The 14,502-nt window shown below is 41.2% G+C and overlaps 1 protein-coding gene across 20 annotated transcripts in view; it reads left to right on the top strand.

Annotated features, from left to right (window-relative positions):
- The window catches only part of nrxn3b (neurexin 3b), a 326,116-nt gene extending 312,843 nt beyond the window's left edge, over nucleotides 1–13,273 (top strand). For 14 of the 20 annotated variants that reach the window (XM_035995714.1, XM_031287986.2, XM_031287985.2 and 11 more), the window contains one exon: nucleotides 10,342–13,273. In XM_035995714.1, coding sequence (XP_035851607.1) covers nucleotides 10,342–11,327 — 986 coding nt within the window. In that variant the 3' untranslated portion in view covers nucleotides 11,328–13,273. Of the gene's footprint in view, nucleotides 1–8,180; nucleotides 8,649–10,341 lie in introns of those variants that run through there. The other 6 variants (XM_035995717.1, XM_035995715.1, XM_031287988.2 and 3 more) reach the window with 3 other exon arrangements.
- Nucleotides 13,274–14,502: the final 1,229 nt, after the last annotated feature.

The following is a 14,502-nucleotide window of genomic DNA, read 5'->3' as shown; positions in this document are numbered from 1 at the left end:
CACACACACACACATACACACACACACACACACATACATACACACATCACTTTGTGATTAGATCAAAGTGATAGCACATTCACTCAGTAGAGTTTGAAAATAAAATCAGAGCTGGAAATAAAACCGCAGATTCAAAAGGAGTGGTTATTTTGAGGCAACTTGGGTTTGGACGACTTTTGAACAAGCAACTGTCACTCACACTTGTGCTCAGGGGCAGCTGGCATATATCCTGATAGTACGGAGTAAACCAGGGGAGGGGGAGCTCCATCGAAACTGGCTCAGTATGAATAAAGCATCTTCCCTTAGGCACTCTGAAAATCATTAACAGCTCAGGCTATTTGATTGCTTCACTGTCCTTCAAAACACCATCACAGCAGACTAATTGATGCCATATTAATCTGTCTAAATACAGCTCATCTTAGCACCAAGCATATGTCCACTTTTCACTGCTGATAATAAGCCTTAATTGAAACAATGCATTGCCTTTTTACTTTGTTATCTCTGCTTGGAGGACAAGATAGTCAGTCATTTATTTATTTTTCGGAAATGAGGTCCTTCCGTGTACTTTAGTAGATATTCTGCTAATACTTTTTGCCGTTTTCCTCCAATCTGAGAAAGGAATTCATTTACTTAAAAGCCTTATCACGATGTAATATCCCTTGTTTCCTTGAAATTATGGCCACATTTATGGCCACATTTAGGTCCTCGCGCTTACGGCTTTTAATGCGAAGAGAAAGCCATTTTTTTCCTATTTAGGCTCTTCATCTATAAGCATGAGTTGCTCTCTTAAGTCCGAGATTATTGAAATTGAATGGACACATTTTTGCAGCTCGTGTGTAATGTTTTTTTTTTTTTTCAATTCCGTAGACTTTTAAAACCTCAAACCCAAGTATTCTCAAAAGTGGAAGTGCAACAAAGCGCAGTGTAAGAAGTTTTTACTAAAGAGAACATGGTACCCTCCCCTCATATAGTGGCAACATACGTAGTCATACACACTCATACATACTGTACATTTCACCATGTTGACACAGAAATTCATATCCTCATTCCTTGCCCCGCTTCCAGTCGTATGAACAGTTGCATGACATGATGTTGGTTTTCTTTTCCGTTGCATTTTGTTTGGTTTTTCTCCTGTGATGCACATATGAACATCTCTCTTCTGTATCGATTTGGACCCAGCTGTTGGGTTGCTTTTTGTTTTTTGGCTTTACTTTGGGGGCCGGGGCGGTTTGACTGGGGTGATTTTACTTTCTTGTTTTGTTGTGGTTGGTTTTTTTCTTTTTTTCTTTGGCGTCCTCCTCATCATCCGTCGTCCATCCTCCAAGCAAGGATAGAGCCACTCCTCCCGTTTTTGCCTCATCTTGTGCCGCATGAATTTTTGGTGGTTGGAAAATTCAAAGTTCTCTTCCTCATCAAGTTTGTGTTTATTTTTTTGTGCCATATGGCTTCTAAAGAAACATCCCCCCCCCCTCCCCCTCCCCCCCATTTTCGATACAACATAGGGAAATGAACGGCAACAAAATCTTTTCTTGCCATCATCCTTTTTTTGGCCTTGTGCAGGCAACCCCATTCTGTCTCAAGAAAGTTGTGTGTGAAAGAATGACTCCCTGTCTCCCCTCCCGAGCGTTAACCCCCCGTCCATCCCGACTCACCCACCTTCTTTCTTTTAGCCTTTCTGCATATACATGTCTGTTTGAATGCAGATGGCATAAAAAGACTTTTATTGCCACAAAGTATATCTGTTTTTCTATTCTATCTGTTGCTCCAAGTAGAAGGCATTTGTGGCATGCACACTGTACTGGACTGTACTGCAGCTCTCTAGACTAACTTATAATCCCCCCCACCCACCCACCCACTCCCCTGCTTCTGCATGGATATGATTGCCATCCATTTTGTGTACTGCTTCTTCTCCACCCATAAGTCTCAGGCTAACCCCCAGCTGGCTTCCACTACATGTCTGTGTGTGTGTGTGTGTGTGTGTGTGTGTGTCTGTGTGTGCGTGTGCGTGTGCGTGCGCACGCGCGTGTGTGTCTGTCTGTCTGTCTGTGTGTGTATGTGTGTTCGGAGCTACAGCGGTGGTCCCGCTGTTCCCCGCCACTGCTCCTCCCTTGGAGGTGTGTTGTGTTTGTGCTTGCGCCTGCTGTCTCTGTCAGTGCTCCGTCTGTGTCTGCCAAACAGCTTGTCTTGTCTGCTGTGCGTGGTCGTCTTGTGATTGTGTTGTCTGTGTGTTTAATAAAACTGTTAAACCTTACCTGTTCCCTTTATCCCATGTGAGTTCCACAAGAGGGCAAATAAGGAGTGTGCAGTGAGACAATTGTCTGAGTAAGAATCCTGAACACGTTGACATCACTACAAGTATCACGATATGCAGGAATTCAGGAGCTAGTAAAAACTACTACCCGGAAATCACTGATGAGGAAATAAGCAGTGCTCAGTTTAGAGAAGAGCAAACACCAAGTCAATTTTTGATTTAATTTCACAGTGATTAACAGAGTTGCAGCTTGTCATTACCGTGTAATCGCAGCAATTTTTGTGATTAATATGTAATTATATTTTAGTAATTGATGAAAAAGATTCTCCTTAATCCACAAGTGTGATTTATGTGCCTACAAGTTGCTATATATCCTGTAGTTTCAGTTTAGACTCATAACAAGCTTATGTAAAAAGTCCAACCTGTACTAATGCTAACAATGCACAAATACAGAGTGACAGAACAGATATTTTGACTTGTCTTAGCGGCAAAAGCCCGGATGATGGCTTTTCTCTATATACTCTTGTTGTGCTGGCAGTTCAATATGTGCCATTAGAAAGGTTTATTGCTGTGGCTCCACTGTACCAGTGCCAGTAATACGTATGTAAACAAGAAGTGACATTATATAGATTGTGATCCCCCATAAAAACAGTTTCTAATCCGCCACTTCTGTGTTTAAGGTTAGGTTAAGTTTAGACAACTATAGCCACTTGGTTAAAGTTGTTCTAATCCAGTGCCTGAAATGGGCCAGTACTCACCAGTACTGAGTAAGGGCACTTCTGAATTTTGTCCACATAAGTACTCTTACTTCTAATTGTTGTTGTTGTTGTTGTTGTAACCAAGCAATTATATGTAAAATCGAATGATCTTTTGTTTCATAACGGCATTTTCAGACACTGCGACAATTGTGAACTGTGAGATTAGCAGTCGAATCAGGGTCCTTAGATCGAAATCGTCAAAGTCTATTTGGGGTCCCACTTTTTATTTTATGATAATAATAATAATGGATCAAATGACTGAGTATAACATGAAAGGAGTTGCTCATAGTGACAAACTCACAGAGACTTACAGTCCAACTGTGCAGTTCCTTTTAGCTGTATGGAGCGTTTTTTTTTTTTAGCCTCTTTTAGCTCATGTTTTTGGTTTTTTGGCTAGTAACTTTAGCTTCACTCTGATCAGTGTAGTACTGCCTCCAAATGGCCAAAACATCAGGTTTAGCGATAGGAGAAGATCGGCATCATTGTTAAAGGAAACTACCGTTGGAGGTTAGGACACAGACTCATGTGAATGGGCGTATGTTTTGTGCACCCCTCATCGACATTGCTTTTTGCTGCACTATAAGAATGTTACTATCGAGCATAGACATACAGGTGGGTCAATGTGTTTAAACAAACAACACAACGCTGTCATTTTTCTAGGGAGGACACCCTCCTACAAATCTCTGCAAACAACTGTTGCAGTCATATGTGACAGTCAAATGGATTGTAAAAAGATTGTGTATTTAATAAAAGGGTCATAAATGGTCCTGCATGCGCCATTACCCTATCAGCCTTTGTTGAAGTGGAGCACAGATCAAACAGGTCTAACATATTTATAGATCTCTCCTCATCTCGTTGGCCTTGGTGGGTAACGTGAAGAGTCTGTGGCTCAAATGAATGTTAGACAGGAAGCATGGATGTTACGTTGTGTGACTTCTTCATTGCTGTATATTAAGAGCCCCGACACATGTTGGGGTACAGAATGAAGTATGATAGATAGATAGGATGGATCACTGAGTTTCCTCGTGGCGTCAGCGATGGCTTCCGTCAAGCCCCATCGGGCCGGCTGTCACTTCAACACAGGCCTCAGATCAGTTTAAAGGTTATTCAGCTGACACATATCCGCAGAGCGCAGAGGTGCAGCCTAACGGCTGTACAGCAAATCAACTGGCTGACAGGGAGCGAGTCGCCACGCCTGCTGGAGATACCAATTCAATACGCCGGACTGCGCCCAGCCACATGATGACAGGTTAAGAGCTATCTGCCATGCACCGTGGCTTCAGGATGCTCCTCCTTCAGCTGGAGGTAGTTCATTCATCCTCATGGGGCAGACCTCTCCACTTGCTGAAGTTGTAAACGGAACAGCGTTTAACTTTTTAATGATGGAAATGAATTCTCCATCAGTGAGAAATTAGACCTCTCTTGGCAGGGATGTGCACAGGCAAGATAAGATAATTTCATGGCAGGGTAAAGTGCTAAGCTTCTACATGTTTCTAGAAAGCTCAGCCATTGCACAGGGCACCAATATAATCCCTGGCATGTCCCTTTAAGTGTGTCCGTGCTGAGAATCTGTGTTTTGCTGGCTCTGGTAATCAGCTTCCTACCTGTGGTGGGTAGAGGTGAATGAATCTGCTACAGCAGGTGTCTGGGCACAATGTGCGCAGCCACAATGAGATTTCAGGGCCCCAAACCACTGACTCGCCCACAATTTGCAGTGTCGAAATCCCATTGACTCACTTCATCCAGGGTTGGTGCTGGTGCACCGGCTTTCCGCTTTTATGGTGTGGCGTCGTCAAATCCCTGACATACCGCCGGGATTCATCTCCATTCGGAAGCCTCAGCAAACTCTGGACGGACACAGGGGATCAGGCCAGGGGAGGAAGAGAGGGAGTGGAGGGAAGTAAAGAGAAAGTGCTGCTCTGAGATTTCTGCATCTGTAGCCTCCAAGCTGCTGAGGTAGTCAGTCAATCAGCCATTTAGAAATAACTATATTTACTTAATTCCTCTTCAAAAGCCAGCACAGGCATGCGGCAGATACCCTCTGCTGATGAAAAGCAAAATGCGTGGAAAATTGCAGTTTGTTTCATGCTCTCGTTTTTGTGGTTAAAAAAAAAGATAGCGTCAGTTTTTCTCATTCATGCAAAGGCTAGTCAGTAGGCACTGGCGCAAAGAAACACTTATTAATCGGAAGTCCTGACTTCCTTTTGCTTAAAAAGATAGATAACAGAGAATCTGGTTGTAGGTCTAGCAGAGTGGAGAATTATTTGTCAGGGAGGCAGTAGGCTTAGAATAAAATCCCATCCATCTCGACGAGTGCAGAAAAACAAACGCAGTCTGGTTAAGCAAACCCATTAGAAAGCGCCGTGTTTGTCTGCTTCAGAAAAGCAGCAAGATGTGCAACGCTTGTGCAAGAGCTTACACAGGATTAAAGTGTTTACCAAAACATCAAGGTCCTCTGCACTGACTTTAATGGAGACCCTTTACTGCAGCGGTTCCCCTCCCATCCAAGTGTTTTGTTGACAGAGCACAAAGCTAACAGATGCTGAAAGCTAGAGTGAAAGGACGCAAACAAGGCCAAGACAGCAAGGGCAGAGTTGGATAAATAAAGCCTCGGATGAAATCACTTACTCTGGGCTGGTATTGTTTATTTAACAAGGCGAGGAGTTAGTGGAATAATATCACAGCTATGCAACATGAGCAGTCGCTGTTAGCTGAGACACACTACAGTCATACAGTAGAAAGCTACGCTATATTAGGTCAGACATTAGTGCATGGAACGACAAGCAGGAAATTCACATTTTAGACGTCAGTTTACTAGTTTATTAGTTTATTATAAGGATCTCCATTAGCTGACGCCTAGACAACCAGCTTGTCTTCCTGGGGTCCAAAACAATATTAAATTAGACAATTTTAAGAAACAACACACTCTCACAAGTATAAAACAAAATAACAAGGAAACAACTTGAAAATCCCAAGAGAAAAAAAAATGAAAATGACAAACTAAATGACATTACATTATATCAACAACATGACAGATGGGTTTAGAGTTAAAATGGAACTATGCATTTTTTTTTTTTTGTAAATTTACCTTAACTGAACAGCTTCAGAGTCATTGGAATGGTTATATGACTTTTTTCGAGTTGAATGATGGTCGTCTCGCTTCCCCCTAGCGCCTGTGAGCGGAAAAACCACCCTTGCAACTTTGGGCCGGCGAGCCTCAGCGTCAGGAAATATCGCGTGATATCAGGTCTCGCGATGTAACGAATTTGTTTCACGGCACTGCACACATACGCCCATTCAGGAACCAGCTAACAAGGTAGCGATGGAGTTTTTCACACTATCGTCATGGCTGAGCCGGCAAAAAAGAAGCAGAAAGCTAGGAAAGCATTGTCAGAGGAACAGAGAAAGAGGAAACGGCAGACTGACAACATAGGAGCTGCCAAATATCTATTCCGAAGCTGTAGGGGGAGCTCCATAGAGAAACCTGCCAGCAAAAAGGGAGAAAACAGTGAAGAAATGGCCAAAACTGCATAGCGCCCCTTTAGCTAGCTAGCTCACAAAGACAAAGCAGGAGAATGAAAATTCATTAGAATAAAACAAAATAAGATATAAAACCTCAAGATAAACATTTAAGGGATGTTGAGATTTAGGTATCTTTATAAAACTTTGCTATCCTTTGATAAAACGTATATATATTACTTGGGAGATTACTCTAAGAAAAAATAGCTCTGTATATGACAGTTTTTTTTCAGGTCATTGGATTTGTGTTGATAATTCAGTCAATACAGTGTGACAGTTGCCATATTTCTTCAATAATACCTAACTCAAAGTTTTGCGTGATAAATGCGGTTTCACCTGAGGTTTTTACCTGAAGACAAATGTGCCTCTCCCGCCTCCTTCAAGTCACCAGAGGCCCAAAAAAAGCCGCCACCCTGTGCCCTCTTGTGGAACTCCTTCCCAACACAGTGTTTATCTGTCAAACTAAGGCTGTTGGTTATGCACATAACGCAAAGCATCTAAACATTTAACAAAAAAGTAGCTCATTAATTATCTACTCTACTTTCCCCTCTTGATTAATTAGCGAATGCGCTGGGCCTAATTGCCACATAATGTTGGTTATATATCACCCATGGTGCACCTGATTCCCCTGTTAACTGCTGATGAATGAAATATCCCACAGCCCTTGGTGGCAGTGACGTTTTTACTGACCTCTGACCTCCTTTCTTAAGCCCCTCCCCCTACCTGTCCCATGGCTTGCTGTATTGTTATTGTATATTACTCTCCCTAAATGCAACTTACTTAAGCATGCATTAACCCAACTTCTTATAGTGGAACTAAAATCCAGAATAAAACCATGTCTGATTGACCTCTCTTTCTCTGACGTACATCCAGATTGCACGCCCTGTCCTGTGTTTTAAAATACTAACAAGAGAAATGTATTAGTAACTAATAATAAAGTCTTTATTATTAGTTAAGCGAAGGTGGTGACACTTTGCCTATAAACTGTCCCCCTCCTCTTTGTCTGCCTCAGTGTGTGCTTTCTGGTTGTTCATCTTTGATAGTGTGAAAATTTTAATGCCTTTCTTTCTTTCTTGCTTGCTAATTTGTTTTGTCTTTTTGTGCATATATGTTCAAACACATATATGTGTATCTATGTTTCTTTTCTGAAAATGTTCAAATTTTAACTATCTGATAATTTGCTAAGAATCACTATTATTGACAATGTTTTGATGATTTCTTCCCTAATTAGAATGAAACTTCCTCTTTTCTCTATGACTTAATTACTATTCCTTAAACAGGAGTTTTTTTTTTGTTTTTTTTTTCAAAGATTGGGTATCAAAAATCAAAACCACGCAGCTGGATTGGGATTTCAAAATTCATGTCCTCCATAGAGAAAAAAGAGAAGACACCTCCAAAGTCGACCCTCACCACTATCTGTGAAAAGTGTTCCAAACTGTTTCTATGCTGATCTTTAATATTTTCCTGTTAGCAGTTAGCTATCTCTGATTGAAATTTGGATCTAATCAATGAATGAGTCGATTTAATTTTGTGCATGGCAAAGAAGTTGCAGCTTAGGGTTTGTAAAACTGTCAGTGTTGAGAGTGCTGTTCTCTTTTGTAGATGGGCATGTATATGCTCATTGTTTGTATATCCCCATCCCTTCCTTACAGCCAAAAGCTCTAATGCCGCCCGACCGCTTCGTGCCGCCTTTACATGGACATGGCAACTGATGTACACGTTCACCCCCATCTATGTCATTTCCTTCCTAGTATGTTCATAGGTCCCACCCCCGTCTCACACTCCCTCCTCCCAAACCCTTTACGTAGAGATTCTAAGATATGTACAGTCATCCATTTGTTCATTAATGAAGTTAAAGTCGAGCAAAAAAGAAAAAGAGTCGTCTAATCAGGCTGTAGATATTTACGGAGAGACTTATCTATTGAAGCAAGAATTATAGATATACAGTTTTCTTTTTATACAAAAATTAAATGACTATCTAAAGAAAAAAAAAAAAAAAAAAAAAAGATATCCTGAACAGAATGGTGAAGATTATTTTTCATGTCATGATGTGTGGATGTATGTGTTGTTGCCTCCCTGTGCCATCCTGTCTAAAAAGAGAAATATATACTAATTAATCAGAAACTGCTAAAAAAAGAAACTAACCTAACTTGTCCAAAGGCATTCTTACACAACTTTCTTTTGTAAATTTTTTTTTTCTTCCTGCCAAAATCATGCGGGCAATTTGTTGACGTAAGTTGACAAAACTGATGGTATGCTTTCTTCCTTTTGAAAACTGTTTTTTTTTTCTTTTTGGTTTTTTTTGTAGGCTTTTATGATTTTCCGAGCTGACTTTGTTTTTCCTACTTACTTACTACTAATCCCTTTCTGGATAGCTCTATCTGTGTCTTTACTTTGTGAATGTTTTCTTTCCAATGTTTGCTCTAACTCTGAACTGTTTTTGTAATGCCTTAATTATTATCACTATTATTATTATTATTATTATTATTATTATTATTATTATTATTATTATTTTGGTTTCCTTCATTTCTGTTGTGTTCTTTTCTTTCTTGTTCCAAAAGGTTTGCATCTCTTTATAGTGCCCTGTTTGTGAGACTTTGCAATGTACAAACAAGCCACTTTGGCAAGAGGATAAGCAGCTTCAATAGACATCTGAATGTTTCAAAGTCTTTGTAGTCGTCGAACGACAGGTTTAACCAATAAAGCATGTGGTATCAAGTGTTCCCAAATGGATTTATTAGAAGGGAGTAGATGTGGCAAATGTTTTTTAAGCACCTAGGTCCGTAAGTATTGTGAATAAGAAAGTAGCATTGCGCTAAAACGGAGAACACAAGCTGTAACCATCGAGTTTCTCCCACCCGAAAAGTACAAATCAGGAAACATTCAGGTGTGATTGAACTGCCCGGTAACTTTGTGCCATCGTGGTAACTGTAGGGGTCAAAAGGCAAGAGGCTAGGGCAAAGAGGGGAGCCCACTTATGCTGTTCCCTCTATTATTTATCACCTGTAAGTGGTGACTTTTGCAGGGACAGTTTCTTAATATTTATTCACCCGTGTAGGCCAACGGGATTAAAAAAGCGCCTCTCAGCAGCAATACGAAACACCTTACAAACAACAAGTTTCTCATTTCAGACGTAGTTAACTTGCTTTCAGGCCCACTGGCTTGCACTTCGAATTGCAAACAAATGCTAATACCCTCTGCTTCTTTTTATCCACAGAGCGCATCTTTTGGTGCTCAGTTTTTGAACGGACTAAAAAGGATTTACACTCAAAGATAAATTAATCAAGCCTCCTAAAAGCCTGAAGTTGTCTTTCATGTGGAGAAATATGCAGCGTTATCTCAGAGAACATCCCACATAATTCACACTTTTATTATACAGGAAGTAATGAATATACATGCATACAGAACATATGGTAACCATGACTAGTTTATAGCACAGTATAATATAGTCCTCATAGACCATACTGCTATCTGAGAACACGCAGGATATGTAGGAGGTAGTATGTGGAGTCAGTTTAATGTGGCTCACCCTTGTGCATCCCTCAAAGCCTTTTGATGCAACGTACACTTTATTTATGGCTGTTGTTTTCTTTCAGTTTGGGTCTGTTTGGTTCTGAGTTTCATTGTTTTTGCACTGGTACCGTATTTTCCGTTCTTTCTTTCTTTGTTTATCTTCAGTTGATTTTCTCCCTATGTTGAGCTTTGCTTTATACGTTTTTTGGTTACCGTTTCTTTTGGTGTTTGGCTGTTTCTTGCTGCGCTGATGGAAGACTTTCTGCCCTCTGACTGCCGTTTTTGTTTCTCTCTTTCCAGGAGGGGAGCTAGTCATCCCCGTGCTAGTCGAGGACCCCATAGACATCCCTTCTGTATCCACCCGTTCTCCCTTCATCCCCCTCCCCCCAACCCTCCACCCCGTCCTCACCATTATTGAGACCACCAAAGAATCCTTGGCCATGGCCACTGAGGCGGGGGTACCTTGCTTGTCGGACCGAGGCAGCGATGATTGTGATGATGGTGATGGTGGTGATGATGGTGATGATGATGATGATGATGGCATGGTGATTTCGGGGTTTGGCTCTGGCGAAGCTTTCGACTCTAGCCTGCCCCCTACTGACGATGAAGATTTTTACACCACCTTCTCCCTGGTAACAGATAAGATCTTGACCACATCGGCTTATGAAGGCGGCTACAAAGCCCTCGCGCCCAAGTGGGAGGCCAAGGACTTGAGGCCTAGCAAAGCCTCTGAGGCAGGTAGGACTACACCCACCTCGCCTCTGCCCGACCCCCGGGGCACGCCAGCGGCGGCGGTCCCCTCGGACACGCCACCCAAGCTGCCCGCCGGGAAAATGAACAACCGCGAGGTAAAACCCCCGCAGCCGGACATAGTCCTGCTGCCCCTGCCCACGTCCATCGATCTGGACGGCACCAAGCCACGGGGCCCCTTCATCACCTCGCCCATGCTGCGCACAGTGCCCGCCGCCTTGCCCACCGTGCCCGGTGTGGTGCGGCGCGTGCCCCCTGGGGCCTCAGAGGTGATCCGGGAATCCAGCAGTACCACGGGCATGGTGGTGGGCATTGTCTCAGCCGCCGCCCTGTGCATCCTCATCCTCCTCTACGCCATGTACAAGTACAGGAACAGGGACGAGGGTTCCTACCAGGTGGACGAGACGCGCAACTACATCAGCAACTCGGCGCAAACTAATGGCGCTGTAGTGAAGGATAAAGCACCCAGCGGCAGCGCCAAAGGCAGCGCAGGTAGCAAGAGACCGAAAGACAAGGACAAGGAGTATTATGTATAGAAATCAGAAGTCATTTCCCAACACATAGAAAAATAAACTGTATGGAACACAGTTATAAACATTTTGACAGTACCATATTGGCAACTGTGATTTAAAAAAAAAAAAAAAAAAGGATAAAATCTCTTGAACTCAAGACTTAGTGAGTCACTGAAACATTTACAAAAGAACTTAGTCTTATGGAATCACACTTACTATTGTAAGCATTACAGAGAGACAATGCAGTACAATTTCACCGGGACTCAACGTGGATCTTTTGAAGGAGTCCCTGCTGGAGACATTTGGCAGTGTGAATAACATCACTCTTAACATCCACGCGCCCCTAAGTGACTGTCAAGAGGTGTGTGATCCTGGGAGTTCTAATAACCTTGTCCATTGTAACCCTGTAAAATACGATCACTGTCATTTCGGCCATTCTGAGCATGCATGTGAGGTGTATGTGACGTGGTGCTGGCATCTGTGTAAGTGAGGGACCTCAAGAAACTATGATTGTCGGGAAAGTTGGAAGTCAAAACCTGATTTCACATTACAAACGGTTTCATTAAATGTAGCTTTCATCGATGCGATATGAGCTAAAGTATATGTATACTTAAAGCTGTCTTTTTATTTAAATTTTTTTTTTATTCATTGATTAAGTAATGTATTTATTTATTTATTTATTGAATTATTTTTTTTTTTTGAAGGATGATGTCCAGTCAGGGTTGACTAGGCAGTGCTCAGTGACCGCTCAGCAGGATGTGATACAGTATTGTATATCAATATTTCTCTCTCCCTCCCTTACGTCTCAGCTAAGGATTGGACTGCTATGCATGGCAACCAAATTCTAGATAGTGTTCAAGCGTGAAAGAGTGGATCCACCAGGCAAAATGCACATAATAATGTTACTTCTCTGAATTTTAAATCTCTTATAGCATTTGTCTTTTCTTTCATTTCATTTTTTCGAAACATTTCCTGAAATGATGTGGCAAAATGCATTGTCATAATTTGAGTCCGGCGGAGATTTAATTTGTCACAATGTTAAAAAAAAAAAAAGATGAAAAAAAAATCCAGTCTTAAGACTCACTCCAGTGTGAACAAGTGTGATTCTATCTGTTTTCACAGACGACTGTGTCAAAAACAGCAAATATGTTTACATATTTTATTACATTATAGCCGTTGTGCTTTGCAGGTCAATATTGTACAGAAATTCAAGTTTCTGTTGATTTGTAAAAAGGAAAATAATTTTCTTGTATAGACAGACCATTTGATTTGATTTTACTGCTGTAGCAACATGATCATTTTTATTCCTTTGCCAGGAATGCCTGGAGATAAAAAACAAAAAAAACGATGTGCACAGAAACATTTGTTTTGGCTGAGAGCAAATGTTGTTAGATTAGACGTCTAGTCTCTGGATGGTGTTTCTCTTCAGTCGCATGAATATTTGACCTTTGGAAGCTGTCAATCAAATAGAAAACATCTCCCTCATATCTTGTATTAGGGACTCCTCCTTATTCTGAAATTACTTTTATCATGTTATTTATTTTTTTATTGGAAATTTAAAAAACAGAACAAGAGAATAAAAAGAGATTATGATGGATTTGGAAATCTATTGCTAGCACCTTACTGACTTACAGGTGTTTTATTTTTGTTTCTTTTCTTCCTATTTTTTTTTTTAAAACTCTGACGTCAATGTTCTTGTCTGCTCAACTCGTCTTCTTTTTGCTTTTTTTCTGTTTGCTGTGTAGCCTAATTTCATGTCTCATTTTTTATGACATTCTCTTCCAGCAATATGTTGTTTTTTATGTCATTATTTATTGCTGAAGTTATTTGTTCTCATTTCCATGCAAACTTGCCTGTTCCCTTTGATTTTTTGTGTTGGTACTTGGCTTTTTCAACCAGTTAATTATTATTGTCTTATGCTCCTTTGACTCCAAACAATTCCCAGAAATAAAAAAAATGTTGTTCCCAAAGCTTTTTGGATGTTAGACTGCAGGTGGCTGTCACTCACTCACCCATGTTGTGGTGTAAAGGTAGGAGAAGACACAGCGAGGAGATGGAGATAGATGCTATCTACGCCGAAGACTATTCACCGAACCACAATTTCTCATCCACTTGCTATTGCTTCAGTGATTTCATTTTATACCAAAAAGTGGTATCATTTCCATTCAAATGAAGTCCGGAGCAGAACAGCTCAACACTATCATTTACCTATAGATGATTATGCTAATTCATACACTGTTCATCGATGCAACAAGAGAAAAAAGGACGGGTGGAGAAAACGGTTATTAGAGGGTCCAGGGTCTTCACAACATCAGAGGAATGGCTTTGGGTTTCTTTAGAGCCAGGCTTTTATAAGAGTGCACAGCCAAATGAGATTCTCTACAACCATATGGCCAGGTTATGAGCTACTCAATGGCAGCAGCACCTGCTTTCCCAGCTCGTTTTAACACAGTCCATATTTCGTGCAAATGGGCCTCCACAGAGCCGGTCATTAACTTGCAATAGCCCATTGATGTAGGATATCAGAGCGGCGTGTGTGAGTATATCCAGCTCGCACAATGACTACATATTAACTCATTCATCCTGCCACAGGCAACGGGAACATGAAGGCCAGCAGGGATTTGTTCCACTGAGGGACTGTATTTTACATTCTAAAGGCAGACCCACATTTCAAGATTCATTTTTTTTTCTTTGCCAAAAAAATGTGTGGAAATTTGTTCTGTGTAAGACAACACAATAAAAAGTTAATGTGTAAGGAAACATTTATTTTAGCAAGCAATGATATTTAATCCACACTTCATCCTACTGCACCTATTAAGGCAGAGAGATACAGGTTTAAGGCAGGTACAATCAATATTTTTATATTAACACATTTAAAACTCAAAATTAAAAATTGTCAAAGAGACAGAGGGCAACGCGTCATACTCTGAAAGCCATGCCACCACAGAGGAAAATAATCGGCGCCGCAACATGCAACCATGGGCCGAAAAGGCAAACAAAATGCCTGTAGCTAGCTAGTTAGCTGTTAGTAAGCTAATGTTAGCTGATGCTTTAGCTTAAAATGTAGTTAGCCTAAAGCTGACATTTAGATATTTGACTTGGTGACAAAATGCTTGCTGCACACCTGACATGATGTAACATTACGCATACTGAGTGTCAAGTTCCCACAGTTTTCCCATTCTTCCTGCTGATGCCCTGT

The sequence above is a fragment of the Sander lucioperca genome, chromosome 19 (genome assembly GCF_008315115.2).
Source record: "Sander lucioperca isolate FBNREF2018 chromosome 19, SLUC_FBN_1.2, whole genome shotgun sequence".
Taxonomy (NCBI): Eukaryota; Metazoa; Chordata; class Actinopteri; order Perciformes; family Percidae; genus Sander; species Sander lucioperca.
The sequence above is the reverse complement of the archived record's forward strand: the minus strand, read 5'-3'. Positions and strand labels throughout refer to the sequence as shown.